We start from the raw sequence: 16732 nt of genomic DNA, 5'->3' as shown, positions 1-16732 counted from the left end.
CCCAATTCTTCCTCTTTCTTTTCTCTCCTCCCTCTCCCCCCCATGTGCAGCATCTTTCCTTGCCTCTTACCCATTCCCTTGTGCAGCAGCTCCGAGGCCTCCCAAAACAGCAGCGGCGTGTTGAATGGGCTGCTTTGCAGCCTTCCCTGCCAGGGCCGGGCCTTCCCTCTGCAGCATCTTTCTATCCCTTCCTCCCATCCCTCTGTGCAGCAGAACCCCACCGACCCTCCTGCCATGAGCCTGGCATACCTCCACTCTGAAGTCTCCAAAAGAATGGCAGCAGCAGCACTCTGAATGGGCTGTTTCATGGCGTTCCCCGCTAGGGCCTTCCCTCTGCCGCTTCACTGATGCTGCACTTTGGGGGGGGGGGGAGAGAAAGTAAAAAGGAAGAATTGGGGTAGAGGAGAGGAAGGGAGAGATGATTGGCAAATTGGGTAGCACTACTGTAGTGTCAGGGATGGAGTCGGGGAGTGTTGGTGGTGACTTCAGGGATCAATCTTAATTAGGGCTTATTTTTGGGGTAGGGTTTATATTAAGAACATCTTTCAAAATCATGCTAGGTCTTATTTTCAGGGAAACACGGTAGTTGGAACAGCCTGTTAGAGAATGATACGGGGACATAGTTTGTCCCCGGCCCATGGGCTCTATCCCTTTCCTTGTCCCCGCCCCGCAGTTATCCATGGGTATGCGTCCCCATGTTATTTTCTATGAGGAGTTATCAAAGCTGGAGAGATCATAATTTTAATTTTAAAATAAGGTGTTGCTTTTCCTGCAGTACTAGTAGGAGTAGGATATCCCTTATTTCAGTGATGTAGAACTGTTTTGTTTTCTCTACTTTGGTTAACATTTCTGTGGACTTTTTCTGGCAATACATTCACTTAAAATTAGCAGTGTTTAAGCATGTATAATTAGTGACTGAGTACTTAAGCTGAGCTTTGTTGCAGATGGGAAAGAGCACAAAACACTGAATAGGAGCAGCAGCACCAATAAGCAAATAGCAAATAAAACATCTGGATTTTATTCTTTAAATTGACTGGCTTTATTTAAGGGAAAGTTATTGCTGCCACATTTCACTGATAGCATCACATGTCTTCAAACCATCTACTGTAGGCAGTCATAACATGCTTACTTCTTTGCCCTGTAGGTTAGAATGTAATCTATTTTAGCAGCATCGATTCAGAGTAGATAATTTTGCAGCGCATTAAACACTTTTCAAGGTTGCATTATTACAGTGCTATGATTTCCTTCAGTAAATATTTGATTTAGATGCATGGGCTAGGGCTGCTGCCAGGGTGGTTTCCAAGCACATGCCTACGTGAGTTTCAGGAAAGAATCTGGCTACTAAGAACATAAGAACATAACATAAGAATTGCCGCTGCTGGGTCAGACCAGTGATCCGTCATGCCCAGCAGTCTGCTCACGTGGCGGCCCTAACTGAGACTAGCCCTACCAGCTCACGTCCTTGCTCAGCAGGAACTTGTCTAACTTTGTCTTGAATCATTAGAGGGTGTTTACTATAGAAGATACTTCCGTACAATCAGAACCAGAGCAGGTTTGCTGTAATTTAAGAAGCTTGAAGTAATGCTAAGAACCCAAAGGAAATATTTCAGTTAGATAGTATCATATCTTCAGTCAATATCCAGATGGGTGAAAGATGGATCCTGTTCCATTTTTTTCCAAGTTTTGGAAGTCAAGTTTCCATGTATCAGCTTCAAAACTGCTTTCACACATTTGTTTTTGAAACAAAAGAATTTTAAGATTTTCCATTGAACAGCTTAATCTTTAAACCTAACAAGTTGCCTTGAAGCTGTTGTATAATGGTTTTTCTTCCCTACCTACCCCACCACTGGCCCAAGTTTCTCTAATTTTGGTATATATAAAAATAAACAATTGTACCTTTCTCTATATATAGATGCAGTTTGGTCATCATTGCATCTTGTACAAGTTTCCACCAATGTTCTCTCTAATTTTTGCAGGCCAATATGTGCAACATTTTGGCCCTGATTCTGTAAAGTGCATCTAAAGTTAGGTGTCGTTTAGACGTGCAAGATAGGCGTCCTTTGTAGAATCGCGCTCAGTGGCGCTCAGCAGTGTTTAGACGTCTAACTTTTTAGGTGTCCTTTAGAGAATCAGGTTTTAGGTGTCCTTAATGTTTTAATATTTTATTATTATGACCTTATCAGAATGGCGATTTTATGGTGTTTTTCATTATAATTATGATACTGGTAGTTGGATATGTTTAATGCTTTTATTTATTTCTTTTCTATCAGGGAGAGTGACTGGGATTTGAACCAGCAACATTAGGGTAGAAGGTTGTAGGTTTTACCAGTGTGCTATACAATGTGCTAGCAAATTGCATAGTAATTGTAAAACTAGGTCCTATAGACCAGTGATTCCCAACCCTGTCCTGGAGGAACACCAGGCCAATTGGGTTTTCAGGCTAGCCCTAATGAATATGCATGAGAGAGATTTGCATATGATGGAAGTGATAGGCATGCAAATTTGCTTCATGCATATTCATTAGGGCTAGCCTGAAAACCCAATTGGCCTGGTGTTCCTCCAGGACAGGGTTGGGAACCACTGCTATAGACATTGTAAAGGACATCTACTTTTGAGCATAGTTTGGCCTTCAGATAGACCTGAGTTCTATGGACGGAACTTAGGCATGATTTGGACGTCCTTAATACGATCTGCTAAATAGCTTTCTAGGTTTTTATTTTTTGCTTTATTAAGCTCAAATACATTTAATAAGGCACCACATAAACAGGGCACATCAAAACAGATATATTGCATGCAAAACCTTCTATTTTTGTGGACAAACAGCAATGCTATTTGCTAATTAGAGGAAAAGATCCATAAACTGACACACAGCACATGAAAAACACAGCTTTAGGTTTCTTTCTAAAAAGCTACCCTTTTTTTCTGACTAAACAGTGCTCCAATCAGCTCATTCTTGAAAGCAAAGAAAGCACATTTAAAAAATATGTAGATTGCATACATAACTTCATTTGCAAAAGCTTAAAAATGGAAAAAAACAGATACAGACCTTAGCATGGCTTCTACTTCATTGCAAATGGAGGTGTGCAACTGCACAATGCTGACCTCATTGTGAGATCATTAAGGTGCACCTGCAAGGAAGAATGCCACAATTAAAATATGTACTGGGATTTGAACCCATAAGCTATAGAAGATGAGCACAGGGATTTTTCCTGGTGAGCCACAGCCGCTTCCTTTTGGTTGTGGGGGTTCCTACCATGAGAGCTTAGTGATCTTAGCCATGTGAAGGTGAAAATACCTGAGAAGATCATAGCTTAGCAGATCACTAAGCTATCATATCAGATGTGAGGAAGAAAGATATTAGTGGAAGCTGCTGTGCCTCAAAGGGTAAGAGACCTGTTCCCATCTTCCAGAGTACAAACACACATCGGTATACCAGCTTAAATACTGTTCAGTGCATAAATATTAGCTTTGCAAAAATGTGTGAGGCTATTATTTATGCACAAATTAACTTGTGCTTGCACTTTGATTTCTTCAGACATGCCCATTGTGAAGGTGCCCAGAAACTTTTGTGTGCATGTGTCCGGCAAGCTTTTCTTGATTACTGTGTTTCCCTGAAAATAAAACAGTGTCTTATATTAATTTTGGTTCCTTCCTTTCCTCCAACTTAATTCTTCCTTTCTTCCCCCCCCCCTCAAGTGAAGCATATTTCCTCCCCTCTCACCCATCCCCTTGTTTAGCATCTTTCCTCCCCTCTCACCCATCCCCTTATTTAGCATCTTTCTATCCCTTCCTCCTATCTCCCCTGTGCAGCATCTTTCTATCCCTCCCATCCCCCTTTGCAGCAGAACCCTCTCACCGTGAAACCAACCTACCTCCGCTCTGAGGCCTCCAAAACAGCAGCGGTGGTAGTGCTCTGAACGGGTTGCTTTGCAGCCTTCCTCACCAGGTCCTTCCCTCTGCTGCACAGCAGCCTGCTGCTGTTTTTGGAGGCCTCGGAGCAGAGGTATGTCAAGACTCACTGGGGTGAGGGTCGCTGAATTGACGAGTCCGATTTATTTTGTAAATTGGGCAGCACGGGCAGCACTAGTATCAGGAATGGAGTTGGGGAGTGTCAGGGACATTCGAGAGGGGCTTCAGAGGACAATCTTAACTAGGACTTATTTTTGGGGTAGGGCTTATATTAGGAGCTAGGGCTTATTTTTGGGATAGATCTTATTTTCGGGGAAACATGGTAGTATGTGAGTTCTGTGCTCTTTAAATTTACATCTCATTTATTTACTGCATTGCCATGAAATATTTTCTTATTAATCTTGCAGTAGAACCCGCACGCTCAGCCATTAGCATGCGGCCCTACCGTATGGATTTCTGCATTGGTCTCTTAAATAAGAAAAACTTGCATCAAGAGTCCATCTGCAGTTCTAGAAAACATTTGGGTTAGTGTGAATTAGTGTAATTGAGCATACCTCTAACGCCAGGATGGGAACGTGAATGTGAAGCACTTGGGAAATTTATTTCACTGGTAGCATTGCTCAAATTAAAAACCATCTTTAGAATGTGGATGTGTGAGGTTTCGCTGCATGGATTATGTTTCAACTTCAATTATGCTAAGTGTTATGAAATTCAGTAGGGTGATTTAATCTGCTGTGAAAATGAGCTTGCAGAGAAACACAATAATGGAGTGATAATAGGCCAGTTTTATTTCTCTTTCTCTCTCTCTCTCTTTATTGATGGGTTTGTTGAGAGAGAAAAGATTTTAGACCCATTGATAGAATCTCGCCTGTTCCTTTTTTACTCAACATGGTATGAGAAGCAAGGGTGACCTAGTTTATTCTTTCTTTGGGTCTACTTTAGCAGTTTTGCAGAGTTGCACCCAAAGATGAATGCGCTAAAAATAAAAGTGACCTATTAGTGAGGATATGAAATGAGAATTTATTATTACAGAAGTAAGGATGTCTTGAAAGATTGTTCTAAATTTTAAAAGTTGATGTGTTGTGTTAATGTATATTCTAGTGCAATGTGTCTAGTAGTCCTGAACTCGCAAGTTGATTGCAAAAGGATGTCGCACATCTATCAGCTCTGCCTCCTTCCCATTGGGCTGGCCCATTCTCCTTCAGTTTTCCCTTGTGCAAGCAAGTTGAGGTGTCTTTCTGATCTATCTGCATTTTTGTTATTTCTGGGTTTTGTTTTTCGGGAGCCGAATTTTGAGGCTTGGTGCCTTGAGGTTCCCACTAACCTGGGATCTCTGCCTGGGAGAAGACATAGATTCACTGCGCTGAAGTCTGCAGTCAGCAGGTTCAGCCTTTGAGGATACCTGTCTAGCCAGCCTGATTTAATATTTTTGGAGCTCAGGATCTGTTTACCTAATAGCTGCTTATATTCCTGATGTATGAAGAGCTTGAGCACAGGCTGTTTGGCCCCCATGTCTGTCCATTTGGGCTTATCAGGAGCCAGCGTGAGAATTAGAGGGGGGTCGAGGCTCAGTTTGACATCACTCCAACTGGCAGTCTGAAAACTACAGATTATGGAGTTATTTTGAGGCAAAGTATCTTCTCTAGTATCCCAGCTGCAGTTGGGAGTTTCTGGGACCAGGTATAGGGTCACCCTCTTCTAGTATCCTGTTTTTTTGAATTCTATGGCTCCAAAATTGCTTTTCTGATGGCCATGTTGGGTTTCCCAATTTTATTTTAAAAGCATCTGCCTCAAAACCCCTCAGTTTTGCCTAAAGTTAATATGGATAGACTCCTCAGTCTTTTCTACCCGATATCATGCCAGGTTTTGTGCTGGATGGTTAACTGAGGAGCGTCCGTGTTCCACATGCCATGAGGCACGCGAAGGGGGCGGGAGCCATGTGCTCAGTTGGACAATGTGACAGTGGTAGCTTATGTCAGCTTGAAGGAGGCACAAGAAGTGCTGCATTGTGCCTAGAGTCTCAATTCTTGTTTTGATTGGTGGAGGCCTACCTGTTGATGATCTCCGCAGCTCGCATAATGGGAGTGGAAAATGTTCAAGCCGACTATCTCAACTGACAGAAATTGTACCTGGGGGGAGTGGTCGCTCTCCTTTCAGTTATTTGGCTGCATTGTTTGGAGATGGGAATGCCCTCTGCTGGATCTGATGACATCAGATGTAAACAAAGTAGATCATTTTTATAGCTGACAATTCATGCCCGGAAGTGCAGGGATGGACGCATTAGTTCAACCTTGGTCAGCGAGAGGGCTCTTGTTTGTGTTTCCCCCTTGGCCCATGATAGGTCGAAGCATCTGTGTTTGGTGGTTCTGGTGGCGCTAGATTGAGCTCACAGGCCATGGTACACCTTTAAAATGCACCTACATAGTTTATGCTCAGGAATAGAAGCAATCCTGAGTGACATACATGTGTATTTCACAAATTAGGCATGCACTTGTGCTCAAATTTCTATCAAATTTAAAGCAGGACTTGAAATGTCTTCTCAAAACAATAGGTTTTAGGGACCCTTTAACTAAGGCTTAGCATGTGCCATGTGGCCCAAAGGTCTCGCTGCATCTTGTCTGGTGGAAACTGACATCATAGTCATTGCGCTGTAGCTTTCTGCAGTTTGTCTTTATATAGTAGGTCTTCAAACCCGATTGGTTGGGGCTTAAGGTGAATGAGGCAGGAAAGTCCGTTGGTCACCAATTTGTATTTTAATGGGAAAATGTACTGTCATGCTCTATATTACTATACCCTGTTATGTTTAATTATGTATGTAAACTTGTAACCCATTCTGAGCTCTTCTGGAAAGACGGGATATAAATTCAAATAAATAAAACCAGTTGGTCGTTCTTATAGAATTGAAAAGGTTCTGTTGGTTTAAAGTTTCTGTTGGTTGTGAAGCTGGGTGTAGTATGGTTTCCTAGTTATCTGGGATGGTGGCATCTTCTGGACTGCAATGCATAGGGCTGCAGAATAGAGAATGACACGGGGAAAAATTTGTCCCCGCCCCATCCCCACTGTTCCCGCCCCGTCCCCACTGTTCCCGCCCCGTCCCCGTGACTACTATCCCGCAGCATCCATACAAGCCACAGTACTGCAATATTTAGCTTATTCCTTCCTTATAAATCAAAGTTCTGGCTGCTGAATTAGAGAAAGAGATGTTCAGCTGGCAAGGCTTTGTTTATAAATTTTTATCAATACAACTAATATACTACTTTATCCTAAAGCAAAAAAAAAAAAAAATAAATAGAAATTTTCTTTTCTACCTTTCTTGTCTGGTTTCTGCTTTCCTCATCTTCTCATTCAATTCCTTCCATTCACTGTCTGTCTTCTCTCTGCGTCTTCCATTTGCTCTATAATGACCTGTATAGGTTCAAGAGATCTCTAGTAGCTCTACTCAAGTATTAAATAGTGACATGTTTGTACCCTGCAGTTTCTAGAACAAGGGGAGGGCTCTCCTGACCAATGAGGTAATGGTAAGAGGAGACTCCTTTTTGAAGGAAATTGGGATTTATATAAAACCCCAACCCATTGTCTTTGGTTCCACAGCCACAAAACCTCAGAGCAAACAATCAGTGCACCTTTGCTTACCCAAGGAGTAGAGAATGACACGGGGAAAAAATTTGTCCCCATCACCGCCCCATTCCCGCGACTACCGTCCCTATCACTGCCCCATCCCCGCAGCCACTGTCCCCGCCCCGTCCCCGTAACCATTATCCCTGCAGCATCCATACAAGCCACAGTACTGCAATATTTAGCTTATTCCTTCCTTATAAATCAAAGTTCTGGCTACTGAACTAGAGAAAGAGATGTTCAGCTAGCAGGGCTTTGTTTATAAATTTTTATCAATACAACTAATATACTACTTTATCCTAAAGCAAAAAAAAAAAGAAAATAGAAATTTTCTTTTCTACCTTTCTTGTCTGGTTTTTGCTTTCCTCATCTTCTCATTCAATTCCTTCCATCCACTGTCTGTCTTCTCTCTGCATCTTCCATTTGCTCTGTTACTGTGCCTCTCCCTTCACCCCCCTCCCCCAATTGGTGTGGCACCCATCTTCTTCCCTCTGCTCCCTCCATAGTCTGGCATCTCTGTCTTCTTCCCTTCAAGCGTCTTCTCCCCACTCTCTGTTCCCCATTTCCCTTCAGCGTCTTCTCCCCACTCTCTGTTCCCCCATTTCCCTTCAGCGTCTTCTCCCCACTCTGTTTTCCCCATTTCCCTTCAGCGTCTGTTCCTCTCCACCCCCTTGCGTCAGAGGAGAAGCTTCCGTCCACAGACACATGCGACTGCAGGCAGGCTCTGTAAACTTAAAATGCGTCTCAAAGGTAAGGGGAAGGGAGGGAGATAGATACAGATTCGGCCGGTAGGTAGGAAGGAGGGAGGGGGCCATGCGTGATCGGTGACTGTGCGCGTTCCCTCCCTTAACTGCAGGGACAAGGCCATTCACCGCTCCACGGGGTAGTGGATGGCCTTGTCCCTGTACCCGCAGTGAATACTTTTTCCCTCCCCACTGTTTCAGCGGCTTATCCGCGGCTACCGGCGGGTAACATCCACCGTGTCATTCTCTACTGCAGAATCTGTCCTATGTTATTATGATAAAATGGCATTCTTTTCATTTTAAATTTTATAATTTTAATAGTAGATGACAGCAGTTCATCTAGTCTATCTAGTCTATCTAGTCTATCTAGTCTATCTAGTCTGCCCAACTGTTGCACTCATTAGCAATTCATGATTAAACCAACAATGATAGAAAAATACTTGATCCTGATCTTTCTTTGTAATTTTGGGACATAACTGTAAACTGCATTGATATTTTTGATATTCTATATCAGTGTTTTTCAACCTTTTTTGGGCAAAGGCACACTTGTTTCATGAAAAAAATCACGAGGCACACCACCATTAGAAAATGTTAAAAAATTTAACTCTGTGCCTATATTGACTATATATAAAGTAATTCTCTTGAATAGGAATCAAATAAACACAAAGAAAGTATTTTATAATTACTTTATTATGAAATATTAAGTAAACAGAATAGTGAAAAATTATAAAATACTTTATTCAGTGCGAAACCTGGGCCTGTTTGGCTGAACACAAAGCTGATATTCTGGCTGGAATCGAAGAAAGACACACACGTAGCTCTTCGTCAACAGCTCTCAGTCTCTCTCTGTATTTGGTTTTTATAGCATACAAAAATAGACAAATATACCCTCCATCCTTTTTATTAAACCACAATAGCAGTTTTTAGCGCAGGGAGCTGCGCTGAATGCCCAGCGCTGCTCTTGACGCTCATAGGCTCCCTGCGCTAAAAACCACCATTGCGGTCCAGTAAAAGGTGACCATATTGTAAAATATAGACAGCAGATATAAATTCAGAACTGTGCATAATAAGTGAAGGGAAGTTTTCATCTCTGGGAATTTACCCAGTTAACTATTAAGTTATTTGGGCAAATTCCTTTGAAAACTGTGGTAATACTGCCTCCACTTTGCTAAATTTAAAATAAAATAATTTTTCCTACCTTGTCTGGTGATTTCTGGTTGCACTTTCTTCTTCTGACTGTGCATCCAATCTTTCTTCCCTTCTATCAGCCTGTATGCTTTCTCTCCTCCACACCTCATTCCCTCCCCCAACTTTTTCTTCCTCTCTCCCTGACCTTTCTTTCTTTTTTTCTGTTTCTCTTCTTTCCTTCTGTTTCCCTGCCTGCCCCCTTTCTTTCTTTCTCCCTGCCGTTCCCCAAGCCACTGCCACTGCCGCTGCCATCGGGGAACAGGACCCACCAATGGATAACAGGCCCCAAAGCCGACGCCGACACATGCTCTCCCCGACGTCAACTCTGCAATCGGAGAGGAAGCTCCGCCCAGCCAGGCAGCGATTGGCTGGCCCGAACTTCCTCTCCGACTGCAGAACCGACGTCGGGGAGAAGAAGATTTATCGGCTCGATAGATTAGATCGCAAGACAAAGTGAGTCCTGGGTGATCGACTCACTTTGCCTCGGGCCCCCTGTCAGCTCCGGGCCCCTGAATGCAGGACTGGTAGTACTGCCCTGATGGCGGCCCTGCGGCACACCAGGCAACATCTCGCGGCACACTAGTGTGCCGCGGAACAGCGGTTGAAAAACACTGTTCTATATATCAAGGTCAATAAATGTGAAATTAGGCCTCTGAACACTTGTCACTGCAGCATGGAGTTTGTCCATGGAAAAAAATGTATACAACTACACACTAAGGACCAGATTTAGTAAATGGTACCAATTTTGGGCACAAGAACATAAACCTGCTGAAACCAGGTATAATTTCTGTCATCCAATTTGGTAATTCATCTGTAGTATTCTTAACACAGTGCAGATTTCCAGAACGGTTCTGACATGGGCATTCCCCCTTTTGGATTGCATGCTATGGGATTTAGGCATGCAGTTTTATAGAATAGCATGTAGCAAGATGCATGCACAAATCCAAATTAGTGTCAGTTAACATCATTAATTGATAGTGCCCATTTATTGATGTTAATTTATTTGTTACTCAATTTAGTTGCATAAGCATATCAGGATTGCACGCAAATATAAGCGCCCTTTATAGCAGTGTTCTTCAACCTTTTTACACCTATGGACCGGCGGAAATAAAATAATTATTTCGTGGACCGGCAAACTACTAAGACTGAAATTTTTTTTAAAAACCATCACCGCCCCGTACCCGCGAGCTCGGTCCCACAAAACATCTGATCCCATCCGCACAAGCCTCAAATAGTTACGATTTTATATTGAACATATTTTATTAAAGTATAAAAAGAAACAATATTCTATACAATTGTCATTTTATAAATACAAATAATACAGGGCAAAGATCAACAAAACCCCTGTCTCCCCTCCCCTTTACATATATCCCCTCTACTATCTAGAAAACTGAATAAGCCAAATTATTACAGAATGCTACACAAATATCATGTAACAGAATACCACAGTCACACATGACAGGAATGGTGTTAGGGGAGTGGAACTGGGGCAACTGCCTCCTGGTCAGAGAGAGCCCTAAGCCAGCTGGAAGCTAAAGAAGCATTGCCTGGGCTTTGCACTCCCCAGTTATGTCTAGCAAGATACATATTTCAAATCTGATGTATTTGAATCACAAGATAAGAATAAAATTAATTTTTTCTACCTTTTGTCGTCTCTGGTTTCTGCTTTCATTGCCTTTTCACTCTCTTCCATCCAGCGTCTGCCCTAAGAACATAAAAATTGCCACTGCTGGGTCAGACCAGTGGTCCATCATGCCCAGCAGTCCGCTCACACGGCGGCCCTCTGGTCTAAGACCAGCACCCTAACTGAGACTAGCCCTACCAGCGCACGTTCTTGTTCAACAGGAACTTGTCTAACTTTGTCTTGAATCCTTGGAGGGTGTTTTCCCCTATAACGGCATCTGGAAGAGCGTTCCAGCTTTCTACCACTCTCTGGTTGAAGAAGAACTTCTTTACGTTTGTACAGAATCTATCCCCTTTCAACTTTAGAGAGTGCCCTCTCGTTCTCCCTACCTTGGAGAGGGTGAATAGTGTCTTTCTCTACTAAGTCTATTCCCTTCAGTATCATGAATGTTTCGATCATGTCCCCTCTTAATCTCCTCTGCTCGAGGGAGAAGAGGCTCGGTTTCTCTAATCTTTCGCTGTACGGCAGCTCCTCCAACTCCTTAACCATCTTAGTCGCTCTTCTCTGGACCCTTTCGTGTAGTACCGTGTCCTTCTTTATGTACGGTGACCAGTGCTGGACGCAGTACTCCAGGTGAGGGCGTACCATGGCCTGGTACAGCGGCATGATAACTTTCTCCGTCTCTTCAGTCCAGCATCTGCCCCTTCCATTCACTGTCTGTCTTTCCCTGCCATCTCTCCTCCTGCCCCCCCCCCCAATTTGGTCTGGCATCCATCATATTCCTTCTGTTCCCCTCAAGGTCTGGCATCTCTGTCCTTCCCTCCCCCCTGTGGTTTTTAGCATCTCTCTCTTCTCATTTCCACCACTCAGATCTGATATTGTTCTCTGTTCTCTCTTCCCTTTTCTTCTCTGGTCTTCCTTTTTCTATTTTCTACCTCCATCTAAATTAAATTCTTTCTTATATTTGGTCCTGTTTCACTCTTTTCACTGTGTCTACCCACAGCTTGTCACCCCTTTCTCTCACCCCTCCATTATCTTGCTATTTTCTTCCCCCTTTATTTATCTTCTTCTTCCATCCAGTATGTGTTCTTTCCCCACTTCCATTCAGCATCTGCTCTCCCCTTTCAAGTGACATCCATTTGCCTTCTGCTCTCTCTCCCTTCTTCTCACTTCCATCATCTGTCCCCTTCTCTCTCTCATCTCCTCCATTCCATCATCTGCCCCTTCTCTCTCTCTCCCCCCCCAACTTCCATCATCTGCCCCCCTTCCCCTCACCTTTGTGGGTCACTTTCTTTCCCCTGAGGGTGGCTCATGTCAGAGGGGAAGCTTTGGCCGAGCAGAACCGCTTGCAAGGAACAGTGGAACTTACTTGATGTCATGCTGGGGCCCGTTGCCGTTTGGAAAAAAAAAAAAAAAGGGACCTGCAAAGGTGAGAGGAAGGGAAACCTCCAGGACAGCTGCTCTTTGCCCTCCTTCAGCGGCCAAAGAGTCTTTAGGCAAGCGGCAGCTCTGTGTGCTTTTAACTTTGGCACAGAGCTGCCCCTAAGCAGTAGTTTTGCGTGGTTTCATGAGGCAGCCTCGGGGTCTTTGCTAGGCCGGCCCGCTTCGATTATGCGATGTGGGCCGGCCTAGCAAAGGCCCCGAGGCTAAACTACTGCTTAGGGGCAGCTCTGTGCCAAAGTTAAAAGCACACAGAGCTGCCGCTGCTGGTCTGGAGGTGCGGAGACAAGGCAGGAGGCATACGCGGTGGAAGGCAGGAGTCCCGGCGAAGGCAGGAGTCCCGGCACAGTGACGGCAACAGGAAGTTGCAAGTCAGCTGACGCCGGCACCTTTCGTTGTGGCAGGGACCTGAATCCTTCACGGACCGGCAAGATTTTTTTGCGGACCGGCGGTTGAAGAACTGTGCTTTATAGTATCTGGGACTAAATGTTCAGTCTTGCTGCGACATAGTGATTGTCAATTCAGTTTCACATATTTTATTTTATTAATATTGCAAAGTTTATCAAAGTGTGAAAAACCAATCCTAGCACAGATGTTGAATGTGACTTTTAGAAAAATTGTATTCATTTTTTTTTTAAACAGAAGAAATATCGTTTAGGAAGAGACGGCTTTGCATTAAATTCATTCCCAGAGATTCAACAGAAGCTGCTATTTGTGACATTCGAATCTTGGGCAGATCCAAGCAGGCTCCTCCTCAGTACACATTTATAGGGTAAGTACTTGAATGTGGTTGTTTGCTATGAGTGGCCTGCAGCTGATCACAGGTCTTATCTATAGGTGATCTATGAGATGACTTTGTGCACCTATATGACTGGTTCTTGATCACATTTTCTCATTCTCTTACGTCCCTTCCGGATTCCATATGCTACCGTAGGTGTTCAGTCCCAACCCGCAATCCAGGAGTTGCAGAAATCAACACTTTTTTCCTGAATACATGCTCCACCCCCTTAGCCTGAGAGCTAGCAAACAAATCCAATTACAATTTCTGCAAGCAATCCACATAGAAGTCTTTTGCAGTTGCTCTGCTTTTTTTCTTGTTTTTTCTCTTAAAGTTCACTTTCTCTGTGGCTTCAGTGCCTTAAGACCCCTTCCAGATGGTCCCCTGCCAGAGGAAAGGATGCTGTCCCGCGCTACTGGACTGCTGCTTCACAGAGAAACTTTGGCGAGTCTGTGGAGCCAGCCTGTTGTGTGCCACGCTTACTAAACTCGGGGCCCCTTCCCCTGGGAGTTTGCTTGCCCGGTGACCTTGTCGTGGGTTTTAAGCACAGGCTGTATGCATCTGGAGTGAAACCCATCTATGTTTCAAGGTGCAGGCTGCTTTTCCCTCCCCTGACCCCGGATCCCTGGGGGTGGCGGTCATAGTCAATGTCTGGCTGACTGGCAGTCTGAAGATCTTCAACTCTGGTCATTCAGAGAAGTTTCTGAGGCAGAAAATCCTTTTCTTCCACTTAGTTGCTGTTAAAACTGCTGACAGGCATGGCAGAACTGTGAGTAACCCTCCATTGTTTCCTATGGGAACTTCGGGGCTGGCTTGCTGAATGCTTAAAAAAAGTTTTTCACAGTTTCTGAGGGTAGGGTTCAGGTACCTCACCTCCCCAGACCCCAAATTGCTATTTTTTTATTTTTGCTGTTTTGGATGCAAATTCACTGGTGGTGGCGATCTTGGATTTTTATCAATCTTTTTTCAAAGTTTTATTTCTGCCTCAATATCCCTCGATTTGTCTAAAAATCGTTTAGTCCCTAATCTGCTGGATATGTGCATTGATTACGCCAGATCAGTGACCGTGTACCGCATTCTATAGCATGCAGGGGGAGAGGACAGGAGCTTCGGAATTCACCTCCATGTACTATAGGACTAGGTTGTTGATCTGAGTCCATGACTTTGGGAAAACATTTTGCCCAGCAGTCCTTCTGGAGTCAGGTGCAAAACATCTGTGTTCTGAGTCTGGGGACTCTTGGTGGGGGGCACATGTGCCTCAACAGACCCCTGCCATAGTTGCGAGGTGTGACTTCACTGGAATTTATTTGGCTTCTCTGGAAAGTGTTTTCTGCGGACCCTGCACATTTTACGCAACCCGTGGGTGCGTCTTGACCTTCTCAGGTGATGGAGCTTCTTGTTTGAGAACCGTCTTGTCCTGCGGCGGCAGACCTCAGTTGCACTAGTTGCCATTTGGATATTATGCCTCTGCTGTCTCCTGGCACTGCTTCTATTTTTGTATTCAGCTGATACACTTGCCAGGACTAGTCATCTCGGCCGCCCTGAGAGTCTGGATTTGGGTGATGGCCATGTGACTCCGTTGCACCCGAGTCTCCATTGGCTCCCAGATTATTTTAGAGTTCAATTCAAATGTGCTTGTGTGGTTTTTAAAATCCTATATGGTATTTTTACTCCTCTTCTTCCTTTATCTTGGAACGTTTACAGATTTTCCTTTCCTTTGTATCTCTTCCTTCCAAGAAAGGGATAAAAAGAGTCAAGATGTTTACTCAATCTCTGATTTTTTGGCACTCTCAACTTTGGAATGATCTTCCACTCCTTTTAAGGAGTTCCGGTTCACTCCAACTTTTTTGTAAATCTTTAAAAACCATTTTATTTGTTAAACACTTTGAAAATTAATCTTCCGAAACTTAGTCTTAACATAGTAACATAGTAGATGACGGCAGATAAAGACCCGAATGGTCCATCCAGTCTGCCCAACCTGATTCAATGTAAATTTTTTTTATTTTTTTCTTCTTAGCTATTTCTGGGCAAGAATCCAAAGCTCTACCCGGTACTGTGCTTGTGTTCCTACTGCCAAAATCTCCGTTAAAACCTACTCCAGCCCATCTACACCCTCCCAGCCATTGAAGCCCTCCCCAGCCCATCCTCCACCAAATGGCCATATATCGACACAGACCGTGCAAGTCTGCCCAGTACTGGCCTTAGTTCAATTTTTAATATTATTTTCTGATTCTAGATCCTCTGTGTTCATCCCACACTTCTTTGAACTCAGTCACAGTTTTACTCTCCACCACCTCTCTCGGGAGCGCATTCCAGGCACCACCCTCTCCGTAAAGTAGAATTTCCTAACATTGCCCCTGAATCTACCATCTCTCAACCTCAAATTATGTCCTCTGGTTTTACCATTTTCCTTTCTCTGGAAAAGATTATGTTCTACATTAATACCCTTCAAGTATTTGAACGTCTGAATCATATCTCCCCTGTCTCTCCTTTCCTCTAGGGTATACATATTCAGGGCTTCCAGTCTCTCCTCATATGTTTTGGAGGCCACATTACCAAAAGGATGTGAAGAGAATTGAGTCAGTTCAGAGAATGGCCACAAGGATGGTTTCAGGACTTAAAGATTTTTCATATGAAGATCGTCTGAGCAGTCTGCGCTTATACTCGCTCGAGGAGCGCAGAGAAAGGGGGGACATGATAGAAACTTTCAAGTACATAATGGGCCGCATCGAGGGGGAGGAGGAAAACTTCATGCTTACGGGTCCCACGGTGACAAAAGGACATCCGTTAAAACTTAGGGGAGGAAGATTTCATGGGGACACCAGGAAATACTTCTTTACTGAGAGGGTGATTGATAGATGGAATGGTCTTCCACGTCAGGTAGTCGAGGCTAGTAGCACGCTCGACTTCAAGAGACGATGGGACAAACATGTGGGGTCGCAACAGAGATATTATAGAGGATAGTTTCTCGAGGGTGGAAGGGATCATGATTGGGCAGACTTGTTGGGCCGTCGGCCCTTTTCTGCCATCATATTCTATGTTTCCTCTGGACCGCTTCAAGTTTTCTTATGTCCTTCGCCAGATATGGTCTCCAATACTGAACACAATACTCCAAGTGGGGCCTTACCAATGACCTGTACAGGGGCATCAACACCTTCCTTCTACTGGCTACGCCTCTCTTTATACAGCCCAGCATCCTTCTGACAGCAGCCACTGCCTTGTCACATTGTTTTTTCGCCTTTAGATCTTCGGACACTATCACCCTAAGGTCCCTCTCCCCGTCCGTGCATATCAGCTTCTTTCCTCCTAGCATATATGGTTCCTTCCGATTATTAATCCCCAAATGCTTTACTCTGCATTTCTTTGCATTGAATTTTAGTTGCCAGGCATTAGACCATTCCTCTAACTTTTTCAGATCTTTTTTCATATTTTCCA

At 43.9% G+C, this 16732-nt stretch overlaps 1 protein-coding gene across 7 annotated transcripts in view; it reads left to right on the top strand.

Moving 5' to 3' along the window:
* The window catches only part of MVB12B (multivesicular body subunit 12B), a 305040-nt gene that overhangs the window by 88387 nt on the left and 199921 nt on the right, over nucleotides 1–16732 (top strand). For all 7 annotated transcript variants that reach the window (XR_004540855.1, XR_004540854.1, XR_004540857.1 and 4 more), the window contains exon 5: nucleotides 13162–13291. Coding sequence is in view for 3 of the 7 variants with exons in the window: in XM_033960795.1 (XP_033816686.1) it covers nucleotides 13162–13291 (130 nt within the window). In the remaining 4 variants the exon portion in view is untranslated. The remainder of the gene's footprint in view (nucleotides 1–13161; nucleotides 13292–16732) is intronic.

This window comes from Geotrypetes seraphini, chromosome 10 (assembly GCF_902459505.1).
Source record: "Geotrypetes seraphini chromosome 10, aGeoSer1.1, whole genome shotgun sequence".
Taxonomy (NCBI): domain Eukaryota; kingdom Metazoa; phylum Chordata; class Amphibia; order Gymnophiona; family Dermophiidae; genus Geotrypetes; species Geotrypetes seraphini.
This window is presented reverse-complemented; position numbering and strand designations above follow the sequence as displayed.